This window comes from Ammospiza nelsoni, chromosome W (assembly GCF_027579445.1).
Source record: "Ammospiza nelsoni isolate bAmmNel1 chromosome W, bAmmNel1.pri, whole genome shotgun sequence".
In the NCBI taxonomy this organism is placed as follows: domain Eukaryota; kingdom Metazoa; phylum Chordata; class Aves; order Passeriformes; family Passerellidae; genus Ammospiza; species Ammospiza nelsoni.
Window position 1 is genome coordinate 14440151 of NC_080668.1, and position 24979 is coordinate 14465129.

At 44.2% G+C, this 24979-nt stretch overlaps 2 protein-coding genes across 2 annotated transcripts; both read right to left on the reverse strand.

Moving 5' to 3' along the window:
* Positions 1-206: 206 nt before the first annotated feature.
* On the reverse strand, positions 207-21212 carry LOC132086136 (uncharacterized). Its single transcript, XM_059491603.1, has 5 exons — positions 21197-21212; positions 18040-20601; positions 17698-17889; positions 1984-2458; positions 207-363 (listed from the first exon to the last, which is right to left on the reverse strand). The coding sequence occupies exons 1-5, from the start codon at positions 21210-21212 to the stop codon at positions 207-209; spliced, it is 3402 nt and encodes a 1133-aa protein (XP_059347586.1).
* On the reverse strand, positions 20610-24979 carry LOC132086192 (uncharacterized). Its single transcript, XM_059491668.1, has 3 exons — positions 24236-24979; positions 22910-23814; positions 20610-22503 (listed from the first exon to the last, which is right to left on the reverse strand). The coding sequence occupies exon 3, from the start codon at positions 22437-22439 to the stop codon at positions 21255-21257; it is 1185 nt and encodes a 394-aa protein (XP_059347651.1). The 5' UTR covers positions 22440-22503; positions 22910-23814; positions 24236-24979; the 3' UTR covers positions 20610-21254.

Consider the following 24979-nt stretch of genomic DNA (forward strand, 5'->3'; position numbering starts at 1 on the left):
GCTACGGAGCCCAAGCGAGGCGGGCGGTGCTGTGCCTGCGGTGTGGTGCGGTGCGCACCAGTGAGGCTGGGTGCGCGGGGCTCAGTGACAGGCGGGCAGCCCGTGGTGGGGTCCGCCGTGCCCTGCTAGCAGCCTGAAGCGGCTGCGGCGAGAGCGCAGAGAGGGCGCAGCGCGGTGGGGGGCCCCACCCGCCGCGAGGGCTGCGACTAGCGCTGCAAAAATGCTTCCCTGCATCCAGCAGGAGCTAAATTACCCCCCGCATCACAGCGACACAAGTAGCGGAGGTCCGGATCCCAGGTGCCTTCCAAGCGTGACTCCTTTCCCCCCTCCACCCCGCGGCCAGCGAAAGCTTCAGTTTTAGACCTAATAGCCGTAATAAATGTGACTCTTGTCAACAACAACAAAAAAAAATCCCTACTGCAATTAAGAAACTAGTGATAATAAATAAGCGACACCAAGGAGCATTACTATCAAGATGCTCCTCACTATTACAGCGCCCTGCATGGGGTCGCTGAGGGTGAGAGAAGGACGGTGAATTGTTTCTTGATCAGAATGCTGGATTTATTGATATATGATGTATAATACATTATAACTATACTAAATAGAATAAAGAGAGAAGTTTGCAGAGCTGCTGCTAAGCTAAGAATAGAAAAAAAGAATCTAAAACAAAGTTGTGTCCAGGGACTCAGTCCCCTAGCTTGTACTGGTGATTGGCCCTTAATTACAAACATAGAAAATGAGCCAATCAAGGTGCATCCCATTGCATGCCACAGCAGTTGATAACAATTGTTTACATTCTCTTCTGAGGCCTCTGCCCTCCAGAAGACGCAGAAATCTGAAAGAAAGGATTTCTGTGAAAAAATGTCTGTGACATCTCACCTTTCTAAATTGTATAAAATAAAAGAAAAATGCTGATGTGGAATGAACAGGAAATTTCTTCACCTGTAAAATATACAATACTAACAAATGACTAAAACAATCCTACAATCTAAGAAAACTGCAAAAAACAATGCAAAGAGAATTCAAGACCAAGCAGCTGAGTTTCAGAAACAGTCCATGAGCTGCAGTTGTTTCTTTTGGACATCTGAGAGTCCTTTTTGGTCCTGAAAACAGACTAACACAATTTTAAACAATTTCAAACAATTTGAACAGTTTTTGGAATGTCCTTTTCTGGCCCTTCAATGCTTCAGTGCTTCAGAGCTGCTGCCCGCTATTTTCAATCTTTTTTACTTAATTTAAATTTTTTTTTTTTTTTTTTTTTGATCAGAAAAGCAAAAGAGCAGCAGCCGACCAGAGCAGTGCCAGAGAAGGAAAGGCCCTGGGGGCCCTGGCCCATGATGGACCAGGAACCCCAAAACTGGCCCACAAAGGGGAACCAGGACCGGTAGGACAAACCAGAATTCCCAGAAACATAAGGAGGCCACGCAGTGGGGCCCAGCCCAGGAACTTCCTGAGCCCAACAGCCCAGGCCAAACCGGGTAGTGAGATGCTTCCTTTCCCCAATACCACTGAGGCATGCCAGCAGCAGGGAAATAGAAGCCTTCCCCAGCAATCCCATCTGGGGTCTGGAGATGTTTGTTTCCCACAGCAAACCAGCTATGGTCTCCTCCAGCTGTGCCCTCTCCCTCTGCACTGCAAACGCAGCAGGTGTATCTTCCATCTGCCCCATGGCATCACTCCTCACTCCCACTGGGCTGGGGACCAGAGGCAGGGCTCTCGGGATGCACCTGCCCCCCCATGCCACTAGGACGCAGGAGAGGCGGCAGAGATGGGAGCCGCCATGGGACCATCCCTGAAAAACCACCCCCCAACCCGCCGAGAATGCTGATCTTAAAAACAGGCAGCTGGACTGCCACAACAGTCAGCTGGCGGGCAACCCCCGCTCCACAGAAGGAGAGACCAGCCTCCGGGGCTGCTGCTGGGGCAGCCGGTCCGGGATGGTCTGGGCTCAAACAAGCCGTCGGTTCCAAGGCAGTCTCTGACGCTGACACGGAGGGCTGAGCCTCCGACAACGGCAGAGCTGCTGGGACGGCCAGCGGAAGCAGCGGGGGGGGAGACGGAACTGGGGAGGGAATCACGCTGAGCGTGAGATCCGCCGCGGGCTGCCCCGAGGTTCCCACGGGTTCGGGACCATCTTTCACACCATCCTGAACAGGGACTGTCTTGGCTTGAGGCGATGAGGAGGCCGATGGAAGCGACGGAGGGGCCGAAGGGGCCGATGAGATCTCCTCCTCTGCTGAGCCAGAAGCTGGAGACGCATCCTCGTCGTTGCCTAGCAACAGCTCAACCAGGACCGGAAGTACTGTCTCTTCTGCCATGTCAGACGCAGGCGCTGGCAGGGCCGGGGAGGCCTGTGGAGCCGTGGGCGGGACCGCCTGGAGAGGCGTAGACGGGATCGCCTGGAGTGACGGCGCTGGCAGGGGCGGGGAAACCTCAGAGACCGGTGCCGCCCCCATGTCTGAACGAGGCGGAGTCTGCGAGACCGGCTGTGGCAGCACCGCCTCTTCCCATCCCCCCGGAGAGAGAGAAGGGGGGGGAGGAGAAGGTTGCCTCTGCGCATGCTCCGGAGAAAGAGTAAAAAAAACTTCTTCACGCGGCGCAGTTTCGCCCCCCCCCGCCGTGAAGCAGGGGGGGCTGGGAAGCCCAAAGTCATCACCCACCAGGTCTTCTGCCAGGGGCGGTGGAAACAGAGCCTGCCCATAGCAGTTAGAAATCCATTGAAGGGTGACTGCTCTGCGTCTCAAAACTGGGAAGAGCTTTATAAATGCTGGGTAGACAGAAGGAAAAGGACCTCCCTGACTGTAGACAAACTGGATAATCGAGTCCAGGCATTCCCAGACAAAACCATCCAAAGCGTATAGGACATCAGTAAAGAATCCAAAAAGCTTTGCCCATCGAAAGAACTCATAGAGATCTGTTTTTTCAAAAAAAAAAATCCATCTTCTCTACACCAATGTTGCCAGAGGGCAATAGGCTTCTCCTCTGAAGGAGTGAACTGAACCTCTCCTTCCAGGGCATGTGTCCCCCATATAAACAGCCATAATTTTCTCGCGGCTTAACCCTCAGGGATAGAAAAGGGAACAGTACCTTTTTCAAAAGTCCAGCTTGCTCTGGCCAGCTCTGCAGGTATGCTGCTCTTGTCTACCATATTTCCTGAAGGTTTTCCAGAAGAAGGTTCTCTGTGTGGTCAGCCTTGGCTGTGAACTCTGTCCAAATCAGGATCTTCAGTTCTTCAGCTCCTGGCTTGAATCCACTTCTGTGGTCACTTCAAAGCAACCATCAAATGCTACACATACAGGATTTTTACCCAGTGCAGCAATTTTGCTCCTCTGGTCTTATCAAATTAATTTTTGCTCTGACACGAGGGGTCACCAGATATTACAGCGTCCTGAGTGGGTTGCTGCTGGTGAGAGAGAGACGAGAATCTTGTTTTGTTTTAGTGTGTTTTTAAGTTTCTCAGTTTGCTCCCTCATTTTATGTATGTTCTCCCTTTGTTCTCCATAAATGGTTCCTCTCTTCCCAGTTTTCCCGCCACTATTGCCCTGACAGTTGAGTTACTATGGTTACCCCTGCCCCCGTTAGTTGTCAATCTCCCAAGTTACATAACTGCTCCTCCCTTATCCCACCATAAAAGTAAAGTTTTCCTCCCCCCTGGGCCCAGTCAATCACCCCCCACTCCTCCCTGCTTTCGAGAACATTCTTCTCTCTGGGGGTTGTGGTTGGCTGGCGTCCCGGGGCCCCTCCTTTGTTCTATGCTTATTGGATAAGTTCTTGTGTCAGTTTTCTTATGTACAGCCCCACATGTTCCCCTATTGGTTAGCTGGGCTTCCCCTCCCTTCTCCACCCCTTCCCTGTAAAAACTTTGTCTCCCCCCATGTTCGGGGCCATTTGCTGTGGGTTTTTCCACCTGTTGGTTGCCCTTTTTGCTGCCTGTGGGCTCTTCAATAAACGGACGTTTTATCCCCAGCAAGTGGTCGCCTCCTCACTCGTCTCGTCCTGTGTGAACCCAAGTCCGCAATCCAGCCCAGCCCAAGGCCAGGACGCCAAGGGGGGCCGGCTTCTGATGCACAGGGGCGTCAGCCGCTTCTCCCCTTTTGCTAGCCGGACTTAGGGCCGCGCGCGCCTTCGCGCATTGTTTCTTGATCAGAAGTCTGGATTTATTGATATATGATGTATAATACATTATAACTATACTAAATAGAATAAAGAGAGAAGTTTGCAGAGCTGCTGCTAAGCTAAGAATAGAAAAAAAGAATCTAAAACAAAGTTGTGTCCAGGGACTCAGTCCCCTAGCTTCCACTGGTTATTGGCCCTTAATTATAAACATAGAAAATGAGCCAATCAAGGTGCATCCCATTGCATGCCACAGCAGCTGATAACAATTGTTTACATTCTCTTCTGAGGCCTCTGCCCTCCAGAAGACGCAGAAATCTGAAAGAAAGGATTTCTGTGAAAAAATGTCTGCGACACCTCACCTAGATTAAAAAAGACTTTTTGTTCTTCCTGGCAGAGACTGTGAAAGAGAAATCAGCATGGTGAATGTGTTGGGCCAAATTACGGCTGGTTTGGCTTAGCATCCATTATGCTGTCTTAAAAATCACCTCTATTAATATAGACTTTAAACATCAGAAGCCCAGATAACTCAGTCGGAGGAACATCTAACTCTGAAATTGTATTTTGAAAAATTTAAAAATGTTAAAGATATGTTAAAGCGATTGTATAAGGAAGATGTAATAAGTGTGCTTTTTGTATTCTTTAGGCCTTGCTTGGATGTGGTAGATGTAAAAAGCAAGCACTGAATTCAAAAGAATTTTTCCACAAGTATACCTTGAACAAACTCCTTATGTTTAGATGCATTCAAGTGTAAAAATGCTGTAGCAAACACAAAAAGAAAGTTGTTTTAGCTTAGTATTTTAGAGTTAAGCCTGTAAGTAAGTTATAATAAATTCTATATTCTCTTCTATTTCTATAGTAATTTCTATCCGTTGCTAAGTAGTTTAATTTAAATTGTCTATTAAGTGTCATTAAATGTTAAATACTGTTAAAGTTAAGTGTATATAAGTTTCATTTCTGTTAAGTTTAAGTGTTATTAAGTTTAAGTGAAGTTAGATTCTGTTACATTTAAATTATATTAGGTTTAAGTTATGTAGAATTTAAAGTCGGTTGAGTTCTGTTAAGGTTAAGTTCTGTTAAATTTAAGTGATTTCACATGTAAGTTCTGTTGATTTGAAAATCTGTTAAGTTCTGTTAAAGTTAAGTTTTGTTAAGGGTAAGGTTTGTTAAACTTAAGTTCTGCTAAGTTAGAGTTCTGTTGAGTTTAATTACTGTTAAGTTTAAGTAAAGATAAGTTTAAGTGATGTTAAGTTCTGTTAAGTTTAAATATTTTAAGTGTTTTAAGTGCTATTAGGTTTAAGTGATTTTAGATAGATTTACGCTAGACGTTTATTTTATGACTTGTGTGCAGAGTGTTGTCGTGAACATCAGAGAAACTCTAGTTAGAAGAGACAATCAGAGGCATTTGTGAGTAGAGCCATTCCTGTTTGAAGTATATCTGCTGTTTGAGAATGGAAAGCAAACTTACCAGACAATCGACGCAGATGAAACCTGCGCACATGTTGTTCCTTTAGCTTATTTTTGTAGGTTGTATTAGCACACCTGAGTTTTGTTTGAGCCTTGTAGCAGCATAGAATCCTTTGTGTATCTGTCGTATAGCATATCCTATAAATAGTGATAGCCTTTTTGGTTTGTCTCCCTGGCTTAGATCCCTTGTAAGAGAGAAACCTTGCTAGTTGAGAATACTGCTTGTAATGTAATAGTTATTAGAATTGCCTATTCTTGTATTGCAAAGAGTGTGATGCAGTTAGCCCATAGAACTTTGCTTGTTCCAAAAGAAAATGGGAGAAATGTTGAGATTTTAACTGACTAGAGACTGGAAAATTACAAGGCCGTGGCTAATTCCAAGTCCTGCACCTGCAAGATAGCGTGTCCTTGGGCCTAGCTGGGTATGATAACAAGTAGACAGAGAGACGTGGGAAATAGGGAATGTAGGCCCAAAAGAATGAGGAAGAGTTGATGGTATAGTTTAACCAATAGATCGCTTGGCTTACAGAATATTCATAAGCTTATTACTTGCTGTATAAGTGTCTGATGCTCTCTTCAATAAATGGAACTTGCTGATGACTCATATTGAGTCCCGAGTTTTCCCTGCACCCGACAAATGGCTCATCCCCAACAAACGGCTCTTTCTACAACATAGGTATTTATTAAAAAGACCTTCAAAGGATACACCTTGGACAGTACAAGAGCCTGGACGAGGCTACATCCAAGATGGATGACCAGTCATGAGTTTTCACAGTTTTATAAGTTTGGTCCATTTGCATATTGGGGTTAATTGTCCAATTACAACTTCAGGTAATGAAGTTACATTCTCCCAGATTTGTTCCCCCCAATTCACTTTTGTTTATACTTTTTGGGGAGTGAAGCTGCAACAGTGACAACAGTGACCTTAGTTCTCCGGCTGGAAACGGATTGTTTCATCTAACTAAACTGTGAAGAGAACTTGTTAACACTATATGAAGTTCAGAGTTATATACTAATGCAGTACAGAATCTGAAAAATATGAAAGCTAAAACTTAAGACATGAGTCTGAGGGGGAAGGATTTAGAAAGGGATTGAACCAAGGGGGAATTGCCTCACCACTTGTGCTCCTAATTGGTGATTTTTGTCAATTATGCTAATTTGCTAAACTTATAAAACTGTATTTACCTTGTGCAGGGGTGGACACCTGGGCATTTTCCATATCTGCCCCTTGGAGGCCTCCAACAAAGACCAGCCTTTATATTACCTCCAGAACTATCTCAAAAGTGTGCTGTTTAATTTCTAGGTTCTTTAGGGCATCAAGATCATATGTATAATTTTGTATCTTTTTAATTTTTCACTGCAGAATTCTTTGAAAATTTAAGAAGTGATAGCAAAATCGGCCAGAATATAAACTTTCTAACACAATTTGAGGCATTAGAAAGCAGACATTCTTTATCTGTGCAGGACATACAGAGGTTATCTCCTGTGCGAGGTGAGACTTTACAACAAGGTGGTTATCCATCATAATCATACATATTCATTTCAACATGCTTCTTATCTATTACATAAACATCACTTTTCTAGAACTACTTTGCATGCATACGCCTCCTACTGGAAGTCCTTTTATGGTCCTGGAGGGTCATCTAAAGAGATATCTGGTGGTCGTATTCACTGAATGCTTTGATATTAATTGTGACCTTTCCTTGAATTTTTTCTTTGGGCATGCGCTACTGCTTCTTTGTTACATAACTTGCAAAAAACCTACGTTAGTCCTTTTAAACTGTTTCTCCACTAGCTCCAGCCATGTTTATAATCCTGTGTGCATACCTTTACATCCTTTTATCTTTTTTGCTAGTTAGTCTTTAATCTCTAGCCAGCAACTTCAGGGGAACTGAAAATTTCTATTGTCTATGTTATTTATCAAATCCCCCCTTTTTTCCTGAGACTATGTCTCTTTTAAAATAAATCTCAATACTTCATTTTCTAGCACAAAGTGTTACAACAACTATAACATTGAATCATAATATAAGAAAGTATACACATTACAATGGTTGCAATGACTGTCCTGGTTTGGGACAAATTTGGAAGGGAACTTGATGTTTCCCTAAAGGGCAAAATTCAGTGGCTCTTCCCCCCACCTGTTTGGGAGATAAACCTCCATCGAGAAAAGTGGAAAAAACTGTTTATTTAACAAGCAAAGTACTCACAAAAATGGAAAAAAAAGAATTATATTAAACAATGGAACCTTTTGTTGTTCTGAAGTGATGGCAAATTCAGAGAGAGTAATTTTTGTGGGGTGTAGCTCGACTCAGTCTCTTATCAGTCCCTCCTACACTGGAAAATGCCACATCCTGGGCCCTTGTGGGCCACAGGTGTGAGCTCCTGGTGTTTTTCTAGGTTTTCAGTTCAGAGCAGGGCTGCTCAGTTCCAAGGAAAAGAAAAGCCACTAGGCCAGGAAACTTCTCTGCCTCAGCTAGCTCAAAAAACTAACTAAAAGCAGAATCCTCTCCCGCTCCCCGTCTGTGCTGCATCAATACATACTGAGAGAGAGAGCTGAAGCTCTCAAAAGCATCAAAATCAGTGAAGAAAAAATCAAGTCCCACATAGGAGGGCTGAGGAGATACCTTAATCTTAAGACTGAAATCCTCTTATAACCTATAGAGAAAAAACTCTTTTTCCCTATGACACATAAAACTTTGAGGAGATTAAGGGTTCAAATTAATATTGAACAAACGCCTCTATACTAAAGTAAACAAAGTAACTGTAATCCCATAAGAAATTTAAACAGCGAAAGAGAGAAAAGTACCTTCTCCTGTAGCCCCAGGAGAAGATCTCTGTTCCCAAAAATAAAGATAATTTTAAAGACAAATAATGAGAACTTTTACCTTTAAACAACTCATCTTTAAGATAATACCTCATAAATCAACATAATCCATCAATAAGCTGTGGGAAAGCTTGTAGAAAATAGGAGGGGCCTTACAATAGCAGATTTTCCCCTGGGTAGCTGCTAGTTGTGAGAAAACCATGAGAGAACTGTTTTTTTCCTCTTGTGGAGAAGTCTCCATAGCCTTAACAAGAAGGACTTCTCTGCCTAAGTAAACTGAAAAAAGACTATTTTAGAGGTGATAAACTGACTAGAAATTTTAGGTTTTGTTTCTTTACATTATCAGTAGAAAAAAAATGTTGTAGGGGGAGAAGTGATCTGAAGAGTTCATTTTAATTCTTACTACTTTTTCCCTTTTAGTTACTATTAATAAAATTTTCTTTATACCCTTTTAAAGTTTTAAACCTACTTTACCTTTCTCCTAATCCTATCTCACAACAGGAAGTACATAAATAATTGACCAGCACTGAAACGCACCACACTCATCAGTACATTAGTTAAGAAATCTCAAAATTAGGAAAATCTTAAATTAGCAAACCAAAACCACTGCACAAAATTAGTATTTCTACCCGGTTTCAAACTAAAACCACCACAAGCTCTTATCTCTCTATTTTCAATATAGCCACCTCAGACATTCCACTGCTTCTCCTTGTCGTCCCCCCCCCCCCTTCACTTTCAGATCTAGTTTTAAAGGTGCAGTCAGATCTAGTTTTAAAGGTGCAGAACTTATTTTTGGGCTAAACAAACATATGGGGATTCAAATACAATGCAGCATCATAAAATCACCCCAGGACATTTCACCCCTTATCCCCATAATGTATGCTCAACACCCAACCTAATATATATTCTAACTATGCACACCCACATTTATACATATATGTGTATATATACAGTATACAGCTCTATACAAACAATGCCAGTAACATTCAACAAACAGTGATATTTACACATAGTTCTGATCCAACAATCAGATCTCCCTGAGGTACACATTGTGTTGTTCCATCTCTCTGCATTATCCACCATGTGAAGCCTGGTCCCTGAGCCAAGACATGGGTGGGTTTGTCTGTACTTGAGGCAAATTGATCCAAACAGTCTTCCTTACCAGACCTCTGATATCTGACATATACCACTGGGACCTTGTCTCCATCTACTGTATGCAGGGACTCAGATTGGACAGGGCCTGCACGGTTGGTGGAACCTTGGGTCTTAACTAACCAGGTGGCCTTTGCTAAATTCTGCTCCAAATTTTTGAAAAACCCCCACCCAAGGCTTTCAACTGGGTTTTTAACAATCCATTGCACTATTCCACTTTGCAGCTGGTGCATGGTAGGGGATATGGTACATCCATTCAATGCCATGTTCCTTAGCCCAGGTGTTGATAAGGCTGTTCTTGAAATGAGTCCCATAGTCTGACTCAATCCTCTCAGGGGTACCATGCTGCCAAAGGACTTGCTTTTCAAGGCCCAGGATGGTGTTACAGGCCGTAGCATGAGGCACAGGGTAGGTATCCATTGGTGGCTTCTACCACTGTGAGCACATAGTGCTTGCCTTGGCATGTCTGGGGCAGTGTGATGTAATCAATTTTCTAGGACTCCCCAGTACTTATATTTGGACCACCACCCACCATACCATAGGAGCTTCGCCCACTTGGCCTGCTTGATTGCAGCACACATCTCACAGTCATGGATAATCTGAAATATACTGTCCATGGTTAAATCCACCCCTTGGTCTCATGCCCACTTCTAGGTGGCATCTCTACACTGATGACTTGAGGCATCACAAGCCCATTGAGCTAGGAAAAACTCATCCTTCTGTTTCCAATATAAGTCTATCTTTGACACCTCTATTTTTGCAGCCTGATCTACTTCTTCATTGTTTTGGTGCTGCTCATTAGCCTGACCCTTGGAGACATGGGCATCTACATAACCAGTTTTCACACGTAGTTTCTCTTCCCAGGCAGCAATGACTTTCCACTCTTCAGCAGCCCAAATTGGTTTTCCTCTATGGTGCCAGTTGGCCTTTTTCCGCCTTTCCAGGCACCCCCACAGAGCATTGGCTACCATCCATGAATCAGTGTAGAGGTAGAGCTTTGGCCACTTCTCTCTTTCAGCAATGTCCAGGGCTAGTTGAATGGCCATGAGTTCAGCAAGTTGACTTGATCCACCTTCTCCTTCAGTATCTTCTGCCACCTCTTGTGTTTGGCTCCATATGGCTGCTTTCCACTTTCGTTTCATCCCTACAATGCGACAAGAACATCACTAAAAAGAGCATAGCATTTTGTCTGCTGGCAGTTGGTGGTACAGTGGACCTTCTTCAGCATGTCACTTGTTCCTCTTCTACAGTAAGACCAAAGTTTTCACCTTCAGGCCAATTTGTAATTATCTCCAAGATCCCAGGTCTATACAGTTTTCCAAAACCAGTGCTGTGTGATGAGAGCAATCCACTTGCTCCATGTGGCATTGGTGGCGTGGTGGGTTGAGGGAACCTTTGCTTTGAACATGCACCCCAGCACCGGTTGTGGAAGATCAGACAACTACAGAAGCTGAGCTGGGTAGCGCCCCAGACCTCTTGGCCCTGGTACAGTGGGAGCTGTGGGAAAGATAAACTCAAGGCAAGAACAAGAAGGGAAGATACCACGTCTGACTGCTCTGATGAAAGAGGATGTAGCAAGGACATTTCTGATGCAAGAGGATGTAACAGGGACTTGATGACCAAAAAGATTGTGTTGCTAAGGGAACAGGAGGAAAGGAGTCTGAGTGGAAAATTTTGTGATGAAGCTAGAGAACTATAAATGCTGGTGATTAGTGTAATAAACTGGCTTTTGCTTTGCTTGCACTGCATGGTCGTTTTCTTTCAATTGCTGCAAATGCTGTCTCTGTGTGAGGAGCAACAATTTGCATAGCTGGCATCTGGCAGCGAGCCCCACAGAAATTGAAAGTGCTGCTGAAAGGAAGCAGGAGCCCTGCCATCATTAATTCCTTCAGATTTTGAAGGTGAGCTGCGGGGAACTGTCCTGGGGTGATTTTATGATGCTGAATTGCATCCCCATTCATCTGTTTAGCCCAGAAATAAGTTTTGCACTTTTAAAACTAGATGTGAGAGTGAAAGCAGGGGGAGAAGGAGAAAAGGTGAAATATCTGAGGTGGCTGTATTCAAAAACATAGAGATAGGAGCTTCAGCTCTCTCTCTCAGTGCATGTTGTCTGTAGCACAGGCAGGGAGCGGGAGAGGACTCTGCTTTTAGTTTTTTTAGCTAGCTGAGGCAGAGAAGTTTCCTGGCCTAGTGTCTTTTCTTTTTCTTGGAACTGATCAGCCTTGCTCTGGACCAAAAACCAGAAAAACAACAGGAGCTCACACCTGTGGCCCAAAAGGGCCTGGGATGTGGCATTCCAGAGCTGAAGGGACTGAGACACAAAACATCTGATATAAGGGTCTTTTTGAGATAGGTCTTATGAGCTCTTAGAGATTTATATCACACTTGAGATAGCTCAGCCACTTTAGATGGAATAAAATTAGTAGGATGGCTTCTGTAGCAGCGTTGGAAACAAAAAGGTTTTAATAAAAGGCAAAATAACAAAACTTTACAGAGAAAAACTGAGTCAGGGCAAGGGGCTTTTGCTCTTGGTAAAACACCTCACAAAAGCAATTATTTCCATTGTTGTCTTCTTTTTTAAGTAAATTGCTTAAGTGGGACTTTTTGGCTTCTGTCCAATTGGCTATCTTTAAGTTTGAGGTGAAGTCCCTGAGGTCCTATGAGGCGTCTTTTTACCTAATTGAGGAGAGAAACTTCTGGGCTTTTTTCCTTTTTAAGGAGACAAAGGATAATTTTGTCACTCTGTCAACAGGGGACACATTCCTACATCTCACCCTTTCTATATATCTAAAAAGGAAAGAGGAGAAAGGAATATGATTATGGAAAGTTTTACTTTTGTTGAAGTAAGACTTTTTAGCTTCTGTCCAATTAGCTATCTTTAAGTTTGAAGTGAAGTCCCTAAAGTCCTATGAAGTGTCTTTTTACCTAATTGAAGAAAAAAACTTCTAAACTGTTTTCCTTTTTAAAGAGAGAAAAAATAATTTTGTCACTCTGTCAACAAAAAACACATTCCTACAAACATCCACAGAAAACTCTCTCTGAACTACAGAAGGACTTGTTGTGGCCAGAATTGCTGCTATTAAGTGTCCTGGTTTAGGGCAAATTTTGGAGAAAACCTCCAAAGGGGGCCCCTCCAGAAAGCAAACCCACACAGCCCCTCCCCCCAACCGGTTTGGGAAGGATTCCTGAGAGAAAAGTGGAAAGAACCTGTTTATTTAACAGGCACAGCACCCCACCCCCAGCACAAAAAATGAACAATACCAGATGACAACACTCTTTCACCGCTCTGAAAAAGATGACAAATTCAGAGAGTCTCTCTTAGGAGTGGTCGCTCTGTTATTTGTCCCTCCACTGCCGGGAATAGCTGCTGCAGGCCACAAGGTGCAAACTCTTGGTGTTTCCCAGGTCCCAGTGTGGAGCAGGTTCAAGTGGTTCCAAGGAAAGGAAAGAAAAAACAGTCCAAGGAAAATTTGGACTGCCTAGCTAAACTAACTAACAAGCAGAAGCCAAAGCAAGAGCAAAGCAGGAGCAAGAGCAAAGCAGGAGCAAGAGCAAAAAGCAAATTCTGCACTATGTACTGCCCCTGTCTCTGTGCCCCACTGACTGTTGGGGGAGTGAGCAGACTGATAACAAAATAAAAACAAAACAAAGCTTCGCTCTTCAGAGCCAGTCCTGAAGGCACAGAACATAATATCCAGCATAAACAGAACAACAACTGGGGATACAAGCATCATAACATCACCCTAGGACAGTAAAGCCCAGGGTAAAGAAGCAAAAATGGCCTTTGCATGGTGTCCACAGATGTTTTATTCAGCCTCGCAGTGAGATGTTCAGAGTCCCCGGCACACACACCAGCAGGGTCCAGGTTTCTCTCTCCCGAGTCGCTGGGGGTGACCCTGGTCTCAGGACAGTACAAAGATAAGGGCCAATCAGGGAATAGGGAGGGAGTGGCTCAGAGGCATAGAAACAGACATAGGAACAGGGGAAGGAGCCAATGGGGTCTTAACAGCTTTTTGAGGGTAGCTTCTTGTGTCTCTCTAAATTAGGGGATGCCCCTCAGGGCCTCCACAAGGACTTTCTGAATTTGCCATCTCTTCAGAACAGTGAAAAGTTTTATTGTTTAATATCATTAATTTTTTCCATGTTTGTGAGTACTTTGCTTGTTAAATAAACAGTTTTTTTCCACTTTTCTTGACGGAGATTTATGTCTCCTGAACCGGTTGGGGGAGAAGCCACTTGAATTTGCTTTTTAGAGAGACCCCATTTAGAAGTTCCCTCACAAATTTTCCCCAAACCAGGACAAATACTTTTTTAGTGCCCAGTGTGTGGCTCAAGAAAGTAGAAAAAACCTGTGCTGATTGCATTTTGGTTTCACTTACACTGTAGTAGGATAAAGCAGTCAGTACCCATGCTGCTTGAATTCACAAGGTCTCTCTGGGTGGAAGCTTGCATGTATTTCTGGTCCCTAGGCCTGTTTCAGGTTTTAATACCTTTCTCGCCCTAGGTTTATTTTCTTATCTATCTGGAGTGATGCCGAATTTTGCCCCAAAAGGCAAAGAATAACTGCTTAAGAGACTCAGCCTAAGTCAGATAAGCAGGAGGTATTTTATTGCGACGCGTCGGAGAAATCACAAAATGGATTTCTGAGTTCACATAGCAAAGGCAAGCCTTATATACAATTTTGTGTATAGGATTACATCAGATCAGATACATAATCATGCATATTCATATGGGGCGTGGTGTAGGCGGAGCGTGGGCGGAGCGTAGGTGGAGACATCTCTTTTGGGGAATTCTCAGGTGGTCGTTCCTGTTGCCTTCATCATAGACGGGGTCTTTCCGATGAGTCTTCCTCTTTAAACTTTTGAACCTCTTCCCTAATTTGGTTAATTCCCGGTGTACTTGGCTTGGTGTCTATAGCTTGGCAGAGTTCTTAGGGTCAGTTTGACATTGTTGGCTCTGAACATGCTTAGCCCATCAGTTCCCCCTATCCCTATCTCCTTCCTGTCCTTGTGTTTCATGCTTTAGCTGATTAATTGCTCTATGTGTTTCCTAATATTATGTCTTCTTCAAATGCCTCACATTCTATGTTTTAACTCATTATTTCTTGGAGGCTATCTGCTTTGGGGCTTCATTCCCCCCTTTTCTTATAGCTTACGAATTCTTTCGTCAAGTTCTGGTCTCACAGGACACTGATAGGCTCGTGCCATTGCCCAAATCATTTGGGTCCTCTTCATTATGCCTCTTAGTCTCCACCACAAACAAATGTTTGTAAGAGTTAGTAATAACAAAGCTATAATTACTACTAGCATTGGGTGCACTAGGTAATGGAAGACCTGTGTAGCTGTTGGGGAGTATCCTGTAAAGATGTCCCACCAGTGATGCTGGCCTACTTGTTCTACTTCGGTCAGGACGTTCTTTATCCTTTCTGAATTGTGTTCTATCTGCCATACCATTCGTTTAGTTGTTTGATTCACCTTTTGCACCAATTTCTTTACTTCAGGGTGTGCAAGCATTGCTTTGAGAATTTTGACGTCCATCCCTATTTGTAATTTCGGTATCTCTTGATATAGGTTGAAATTTGCGTTAATTAGCTGTTGGGTAGTTATTGGGACAGTGTAATGAAAATCACAACCTATGATCTTGGTAAAGTTGCATGCACAAAAGTTAGTATTGTTAGTTTCTGCTAGGCAATTATCTATAGTGACGTTGTCACAAGCTGTCCTTACACAAGCACATCCATTTCCTATATAGTAAACTTGTGATTGTGTTTTATCATGCGGAAGCATTTCTAAGGTACATACACTATTTTCAGCATCTAAGCATAAATCTTCGGCTTCTACCACAGCATTTTCGCAAACATAGCCTAATTGTCCTCTTGGGATGCATGCTTCTGTGCTAACCGATTGCCACTTGTTTTTGGTGTAATCATAACTGGCCCAAACGTTATGGTTTATTGGCCTGACAATGACATCTTGATGCATTGTCCCTAAAGTGAGGATGGGAAAGATACCTCTTTCCTCTGCCGCACTAATGGTGAGGACATAAGCTTCAACGTGTTCTCGTTGAGGTTCGTAAGTGAAGTTTACTAACTGCCACCAAGCTTGATGGTCCCTTTCAAATCGTGTAGTATGATTGTCCTTTAGTATTGTTTCCCTTATTTCTTGAGGTAATATACCTGCCGTTCCTTCTCTCATTATTCCTGCCGCTACCGACTGTACCCATTGTTGCGTCTGAGAGCATTGAATAGCGAGTGCAATGTCTTTGCCAAGCTCCCCTGTGTAGTTAGCGAGCTTCACAAAATCCTCTGCAGTGTGGTTCACTACCATGGTCAGTAATTTCACCACTAGCGATTGTGTTTCAGCTAATGTAAGCATGGATGTACTGAGAGGCACCTTAAGCTTTCCTAAGCTCGATGTGACGGTACTTAATTTGTTTACTAATACCTCTTGATCTATTGTGTTTACTATACCAAATCCGGTGCCAATCCACCCACTTAGATCTCTTTTTGTTTTTCTGTGATGAGACCTTGTCGCTAGCCATGCATTCCATCCCTTAAGGCTTTGCTGTATAAATGGTCGGCAATCCTTCTGCAAATAAGTAATATCGGTGTGAATGTTCATTTGCACCTTCTTCAGGGAATAAGTGGGGTCTAACAATAATTTTAGTTCGTTAGATTTTCTTATCACCTGAGGCCCTATAAAGGTTAGGTTGTGTACTGCTTTACACTCCACTGGTAGGGTGGTTTCTTGAGGCAAGTCTAGATCTGGATACAATGGGATCACGTCTTCTGGTAATTGTATCCTATAATCGACAGCACGCCCGAGAGCACGCCCGAGGGAGCTAATATCCTGTCCCAGTGTTTTCAACTCCCTTTCACATGTGAACGTCATTGACTGATCCAATCTAAATGCCATCTCACACAGTGCTTTCCCTCCCTCAGGACCACTAGATATTACAATTTCTCCCGGAGAATGGAGAAGGGGGTGAGGGTCATAGGTTATGTTTTGAGGGCGTAGCTCCCCAAGTGAATCTTCTCTATAAATCACCCCCTTTATCGGTTGTTGTGATCCAGGTGGATCCTCCCTGAAGTCGCTCCACTGACATGAAATTGGGCCTTTTTGCTGGATCCAAACTGTGGGCCTGCCCATTTTCACTGGACTAAAGGTAATTAGGTTATGTTTAAAGGCTGGCATCAAGGGTTTAATTGTTAATACTAGCCGCCTTGTTTTCCCTTCCTCTGGGTCGAGTTCTCGACACCCAATTTGGACTTGGTCTCCCTTGTATGCTACCATGGAGGGCTGATCCCACACCTCACTTGCATATGGCTGATTGTTTCGTAAGGCATAAACCTCGAAATAGGGCCCTCTCGTTCCCAACTCTGGGTGGATACACTGGTGCGCATGAGACCATGGGTCTATTGGGGCAGAGCCTTGGGGAAGCACTATCATTAGTCCAATGATTAGAGTTGTAAAGGTTTGGGGTGGAGTCGGGGTCATAATGTCTGGCTGTCAATTTTGTTTCTTTTGGCGTTCTTGTTGCTTGGTGTGAATTTGCTTTACTCGTAAAATAATCTTTTCTAGTTCAGTGTCTAGATCTCTTTGTTTTTTAAAAGGTCCAATTTGGTCACTTATTAGTGGATGTCGTGGGACAGAAGAATAGCAACGGGTCGATAAAACCTTAGAACGACTAAGTTTCAAACAATATTGTAACCAGCGGTGTACTTTCCAATGGCACCACCCTAATACAATTTGTTCGGGTGCTTCAAACAATTCCCTAGCCTCTAAAATGGGTCTGTTGGCGAATTTCTCTAAGGCCAAATAGTCGTCATTTTCCCTTGCTTCTTTGCAGCTACACTCATAACATTGGAGGTCCAGTAAACAACTTTGTACGTTCCAAAATTTTCTATCACAACCTCCACAAAGAAATCCAATTAGTCCCACACAATTTTTTTTCCCACACCCAAAACACGGCTGATCGTGAATAGGGTCCTGTGGGTCAGGTCCTTGTTGACTATATGTTTCAACCCACCCTATCCACTGTATTGGCGTGCTACGCAATGCAGCTCTAGCTTCGGCATTAAATTCTGCTATGAGGGATAAAGGTTTTGGCAAAGTCAATGTTAGTTTATGTTGAATTCTCACGTGATCCTGCGGAGACAGCTGACTCAGAAGTCTGTACATCTAAGGCAGGTTTGATCTCCTCTTGTTTGTTTTCCGGAGCTCTCTTGACCCGTGAATAGTGGATCCATGTAGGTCGCTCCTTGATCCGAACCGCGGTGAAGGTAGTCAGCAGCACTTGGAAAGGTCCCTCCCACTTTTCTTGTAGGGGTTTTCCTAAAAGATTCTTAACATATACCCAATCACCGGGGTTAAACGGATGCAATTTGCAATCAGGTTGCTTAGGTTGGTGCTCTATCACCACAGTAGCATTCTTATCAAACTGTTTCCCCACCGTAATTACATAATCATAAATATGCTGATTACCGATTTGGTCTATAACGTCCCCATTTACAACTTGCATAGCATAAGGTCTACCATACAAAATTTCAAATGGGCTTAACTTCTCTTTTGATCTTGGTTTGACTCTCAGCCTGAGCAAAGCAATAGGCAAAGCCTGATACCACTGCAAATTAGTCTCCTGGCATATTTTGGCAATTTGCTGTTTGATGAGATGATTCATCTTTTCTACTTGCCCACTGGCCTGTGGGCGATAAGGTGTGTGTAGTTGCCATTTGATTTGTAATGCTTTGCTTATTGCTCTCACCACTTTTGCACAGAAGTGTGTACCTCTATCCGAAGAAATGCTCTTTGGTACCCCAAACCGTGGAATAATTTCATTCAACAGTACTTTGGTCACTTCTCTTTCCTTATTTGTCCTACAAGGGAATGCTTCAGGCCACCCAGAAAATGTATCAGTTATTACCAACAAATACCGAAACCCCCCTTTTCTTGGGAGTTCAGAAAAATCAATTTGCCATACTTCACCTGGGAATTTACCTCGATTTATGGCTCCTTGATGTACTTTGGTTCCTGTGTTCGGGTTATTTTTCAGACACCGCTCGCACTGGGACGTAACGTGTTTTATAGTAGTAAATAATTTTGGTCCTGCTATTCTGGTCTGCAAATATTGGTAAAGCGAATCTAGGCCCCAATGGGCCTTCTCATGTTCTGCCTTCACAAACTGCCACATCACGTTTCCTGGTATCACTAATTGTCCTGTTTCTAATCGACCCCAACCATTTTCTAGTATTTTGCCCTTATTCCTTTGAATCCATCTATGATCTGATTCTTGGTAATCTGGCTGGATATTGATATCCAGCTCCCCTGGTATTAGGGCCGCTATTTCCGCTACCCTATTTCTTGTGGCCGCCAATTTAGCTTCTGTGTCTGCCTTCCTGTTCCCTATCTCTGGTATAGTGTTACCTTTCAGATGTCCTTTACAATGCATTATGGCCACTTGTGCTGGGAGTTGGACCGCCTCTAGCAATCGCAGAATCTCTTCTGCATGTTTGACTGTTTTTCCTTGTGTAGTCAATAGTCCTCTTTCTTTCCAGATGGCCCCATGAGCATGTACAACAGAGAAGGCATATTTAGAGTCTGTCCATATATTAATCTGCATGTTTTCTGCCAATTCCAGGGCTCGGGTCAGAGCTATCAGCTCTGCCTTTTGGGCTGAGGTCCCTGCAGGCAAGGGGTTTGACTCAATTACCCTTTCTATAGTGGTGACTGCATAGCCAGCCATTCTTACTCCCTGCTTCACGAAGCTGCTGCCATCTGAGAACCAGTTGTCCGCACCTTCGAGCGGCTCTTCTTTGAGATCTGGGCGACTGGAATAGACGGCTTCAATTGTTTCCAGGCAGTCGTGTTCGATGGGTTCTGCTGGGGCTCTCCCTTCTAGAAATGAAGCTGGGTTCACAATGTTAGTTACCTGAATGGTTACGTCATCTGATTCAGCCAAGATGGCCTGGTATTTTAGGAATCTGGATGGGGACAACCAATGGTTGCCTTTCTGTTCCAGCACAGCCGACACAGTGTGAGATACTAACACAGTCATCTTTTGGCCCAGTGTGAGCTTTCTGGCCTCTTCTATATTAATTATCACTGCAGCCACTGCCCTCAGACAGCCTGGCCATCCTTTACTTACTTCATCCAATCGCTTGGAGAAGTAGGCCACAGCTCTCTTGTGTGTTCCCAACTGCTGTGCCAGGACTCCTAGGGCCATCCCTTGTCGTTCATGGGAGAACAGCCAGAATGGTTTTGATACATCTGGGAGACCTAAAGCCGGTGCTCTCATTAGCTCTAGCTTCAACTTCTTGAAGGCCCCTTCTGCTTCGGGAGTCCAAACTAGAACATCCTTGGTTTCTTTCAACAAATCGTACAGTGGTTTAGCAAGTATCCCGTACTGGTAGATCCACAGCCGACACCAACCTGTCATCCCCAGAAAGGCGCGCAGGTCTCTCACCGTTTCTGGTTTGGGCATTTGACAGATGGCCTCTTTCCTAGCTGCTCCCAGGGATCGCTGTCCTCTGGAGACTTCGTATCCCAGGTACACTACTTCTTTTTGCACCAGCTGTGCTTTCTGTTGAGAGACTCGGTATCCACTTAAACCCAGGAAATTTAACAAGGAAATAGTCCATTCAATGCATTCTTCCTCTGTCACTGTTGCTATTAAGAGGTCATCTACGTATTGCAGAAGGGTGCCATCTCCCAGCGGCCTTTCCCACTGTTCTAATTCTTTGGCTAACTGATTCCCAAAAATCGTAGGGGAGTTCGCCCATCCTTGGGGCAATACCGTCCAGGTAAGTTGGGTCTTTCTTCCTTTATCTACAGATTCCCATTCAAAGGCAAAAATCTTTTGACTCTCGGGAGCTAAGGGAAGGCAGAAGAATGCATCTTTCAAGTCTAATACAGTGAACCAGGCCAAATTATCCTTGAGTCTAGTTAAAAGCGTGTATGGATTAGCAACTAAAGGATGTAATATCTTGGTTATTTCGTTTACTGCTCTCAAGTCCTGAATTAGTCTGTAGGCTCCATTAGGTTTCTTTACTGGCAAGATTGGTGTATTAAAATCCGATTCACATTCTACCAATAACCCCAGTTCCAAAAACCTTTTGATTATGGGCTCAATCCCCTTCCTGTCTTCTATTCTCAAAGGGTATTGTTTTCTTACCACCGGTCTTGCCCCATCTTTGAGTTCAACAACAATCGGTGCTGCTTGTTTTGATTTTCCAGGTATATCAGTAGCCCATACTAATGGGTATGCCTCGCTCAGGATTCGCTCAAAATTGTGATTCTCAGGTTTAGGTTTCACACAACTGATTGTTAGGCTTAGGGCTGTAATCAGTTGTTCTTCTTTTACTTGAAATTCAAATCTGTCCTTTTTGAACTTTATTATGGCTCCCAAGTTTTCTAATAAGTCTCTCCCTAGTAGAGGTTTTGGCGAATTTGGCAAATACAGAAACTGGTGTATTCCCATTTGTTTCCCAATTTTGTATTTGATAGGTTTCAAAAAGTAAGCCTTTTCTGGTTGGCCTGTTGCTCCCACAACTTGTACAAATTCATCACTTTTAGGTACCAATTCTTGATTTAAAACTGAAAAGGTTGCTCCCGTATCAATCAAAAAGTCCAATTCCTTTTTTACCTTCCCCTAGCTCCATTTTAACCAGTGGGTCTGCTAGGGTATGGCCCACCGGTCCCCCTCATTCACTTTCTTGCTGTGTGGTGGTAGTGGTGACCATTAACCTTCTCTTTAACTGGGGGCATTCCTGTTTCCAGTGTCCCGTCTGTAGGCAGTATGCACATTGATCTGGCCCTACTCTAGCTGGGTGGGGTTGGAACCTTCCTCCCCCTCTCACCGGGTAGCCTCTACCCCTACCCCTGGTTCCAGGTTCCGAGTGACCTGTCTTCTGAGCTGCCACTGCCACAGCCACTACTCGAGCTATCCTCCTGTCCTCCCTTTTCTTCTCCTCAACTTCTCTATTATTATATACCTTCCATGCCTCATTCAGCAAGGCCTCCAGGTTTTTATTTTCTGGATGTTCAAGCTTTTGCAATTTCTTTCTGATGTCTGGGTTACTCTGTCCCATCATTAATCCTAACAGGTGTTGTTTCCCTTCTTCCGTTGCTGGGTCCAGGGGTGTGTATTGTCTCATGGCTGCCCTAAGTCTATCCAAAAACTCTGACGGGGTCTCATCCTTTCCCTGCCTAATGTCATATAACATCGACCAATTGATAGCCTTAGGGATCGCATTACGCAAGCCCATCGCTATCAGCTTTCTGTACTGCACCAATCGTCGATAGTGCTCTTCGTTGCCCGGATCCCATTCTGGTTTACTACTGGGGAAATTATCTTCTAGTCTCCCTGATAATACTTGAGCATGTCGTTTTCCTGTTTCCAATACGAGTTCCCTTTCTGTATCTGTCAATTCTGACAACATCACCTCTATATCTTCCCAATCAATATCTAAATTCCTTGCCATTAATTCAAACCTCTTCGCTACTCCCTCTGGATTCCTCCTGAAGTTCCTTGCCTCATCCCTCCAATTGTTCAGATCACTTGTGGAGAACGGTACCTTTACCCTGGTCCTTTCTCCTACCATCGGCATAAGTTGTCGGAGAGGAGCTATTGTATGGTTCCGTTCCTCTTCTTGCTTTGCTTCCCTCCGTGCCACAGATCTGGTATAATACGAATGACTAGTCCCTTCCCCAGGATCTTCCTGTGCCTCAATGTCTTCCCTATTCTTTCTTTTCTCTTTTCTCTTTCCCTTTCCCTGTTCTTCATCTTCACCTTCTATTTCTGTTAACTCTTTTCCTACTACCCCCCTGGCATGGTTTACACAGTCCAGCCGCGCCTCGCTCTGCATCTGTCGCCTTTCTTCCCGCATCTGCCGGCGCCTATCCTGTTCCGGGCTACTGTCCTCATCTTCTGTTCCCCTTCCATCTCTCTTATCCTCTATCTGAATTATTATATTCAGCTTCTGTGAGTTGTTCTCTACCTCCCTTTCGCATGTCTCAGTGTCATTCTTCTCACTATACCTTAGCTTAGAGACGTTGCCTCCCAGTGAGTTATCCCCAGTCCTCGGTGTGCTAGTTTCTATTCTACAGGTACCTGATTTCCCAAAACCTCCACTTTTGGGTGTACTACCATCCCCATATGGACTTAGTTCGGGGAGGCTGCGTGTCTCCCCTCGACTCTCTGTTCCATGTGGGCTGCCTTCTTCCCTCTCAACTTCTAATCTGGGTGGGCTGTCAACATCCTTGTAGCTTCCCGACCCCTGTGGACTATCTGGTCCCTGCGGGCTGCTTTCCTTCTTGTCCATCCCCGATTTTAATGGGCTATCCTCCTCCCAAGTGTTATCTAGTTTCTGAGGACTGTGCCCAAACTTAGATTTCCACCATCGTTCCAGCTCCTTTAAGGGGCTAGGATCCCCTTGTTCCTCCCTTGGCCTGGGAAGAGGCCCTTCCCGTCCTGGGGCGAATGGATGGTATTCCCACAGGCTTATTTCGCTCTCCTTTCCACTATCCCTTCTTGTCAATTTAAGACATTGCTGCCCAATGCTACATGCATCACAGCACCGTTCTTTAGGCTTTGAACCTTTCTTATCTTTTTCCAGGGCTAGCACTAGGGGGTCCTGAGGTGCTACATTTACCCCGCACTCTTTTTGCCACTCCGGTTTATTTCTTAGGGTAAAGAACATGTCAGCATACATCACTTCGTCCCATTTGTTAAGTCGGCGAAGGAAAAGCATCAATTTCAAAATAGTATTATAATTAGTTGTTCCCTCCGGCGGCCATTTCTCATTGTCATCTAACTTGTACAACGGCCACCACTGCGTACAATATTTAAGGAGTGTCTTTTTACTTATGTTTCCCCCCGGGATCCCTCCCAAGTCCTTCCAGTGTCTTAGGATACATCCTAAGGGGGTTTTCATATTTACGTCCTTACTCTGTTGACTTCCCATAGTTATTCCCTGTGTTGGTTTTAACACTTCACACAATTTTCAGTCGCTTTTGTCCTGGCTTCTCGCGTCGCAGCGATGCTGCGTCTCATTCACTCTCAACCATACACTCACACCTTTATAAAGGAATTCCTACCTTATGGTCTATATCAGAACAGACTGTTACCGGGTTTGGTCACGCGAGGTCACCTACAGACCGTGAGACACCAGTTTGCCAGATTCGTGCAATCGCAACCGTAGACAGTGTAACAATTGCAGGAGGTCACAATTTTCTTCCGGATATCTATCAACTTATTCTCTTCTAAAAATTATAGAGAGAGCAGCAAAATATTTTCTGTAAGATTTTGCAACAAACACATAGAACAGACACAAAAGATCACCGGCTGACAGACCTCTTCAGATAGCAGTTTCAGTTCTTAACCCTTAATTCACAGTATTACAACATCAAACACAATGTTAAAACAGTTTCCCATACAGACCAAAAAATACCAAGATAAACAAACACTTCTTTCAGCAGGACTTTTGTCCTTTTCTTTACAAAAACAATGCCGGGAATCTCCTGGCAAACCAATGCTAGCAACAACCCTGGCAAACCAATGCTAGCAACCCAACGCTAGCAACCCAATGGGATTCGTTACCGGGGCGTCCCCCAGCTTTCCCTTCGGGCGGTCACGTCTGACCCCCGTTTCCTTACCAATAAAACCAATAAACAATTAAAATACCTCTTAATTGAAGCAGGAGATGCAGGGAACCCTCCGTCCACCAAGGCGCCAGTCCAGGGGGGGGTCTCTTCTTGACAAAAATTCGTCAGGGGCGCCCAGAGAATCCCGACCCCGGACCCGGCCCGGGAGGACCTCAGGGCCCGGATCTCCTGTCTGGTCCCATCTGGGTCGCCAGAAAATGATGCCGAATTTTGCCCCAAAAGGCAAAGAATAACTGCTTAAGAGACTCAGCCTAAGTCAGATAAGCAGGAGGTATTTTATTGCGACGCGTCGGAGAAATCACAAAATGGATTTCTGAGTTCACATAGCAAAGGCAAGCCTTATATACAATTTTGTGTATAGGATTACATCAGATCAGATACATAATCATGCATATTCATATGGGGCGTGGTGTAGGCGGAGCGTGGGCGGAGCGTAGGTGGAGACATCTCTTTTGGGGAATTCTCAGGTGGTCGTTCCTGTTGCCTTCATCATAGACGGGGTCTTTCCGATGAGTCTTCCTCTTTAAACTTTTGAACCTCTTCCCTAATTTGGTTAATTCCCGGTGTACTTGGCTTGGTCTCTATAGCTTGGCAGAGTTCTTAGGGTCAGTTTGACATTGTTGGCTCTGAACATGCTTAGCCCATCAGTTCCCCCTATCCCTATCTCCTTCCTGTCCTTGTGTTTCATGCTTTAGCTGATTAATTGCTCTATGTGTTTCCTAATATTATGTCTTCTTCAAATGCCTCACATTCTATGTTTTAA

What these genes read in the sequence shown, in the direction of transcription:
- LOC132086136 (XM_059491603.1), bottom strand. An exon ending in GGACGTTATAGACCAAATCG is followed by an intron (nt 17,890 to 18,039) that starts GTAATCAGCATA and finishes AGAATCTTTTAG; the next exon opens with GAAAACCCCTACAAGAAAAG. An exon ending in AGCTGTCTCCGCAGGATCAC is followed by an intron (nt 2,459 to 17,697) that starts GTGAGAATTCAA and finishes CGCCTCGTTCAG; the next exon opens with ACATGGGGGCGGCACCGGTC.
- LOC132086192 (XM_059491668.1), bottom strand. Translation starts at nt 22,439, where the DNA reads ATGCGGGAAGAAAGGCGACAGATGCAGAGCGAGGCGCGGCTGGACTGT.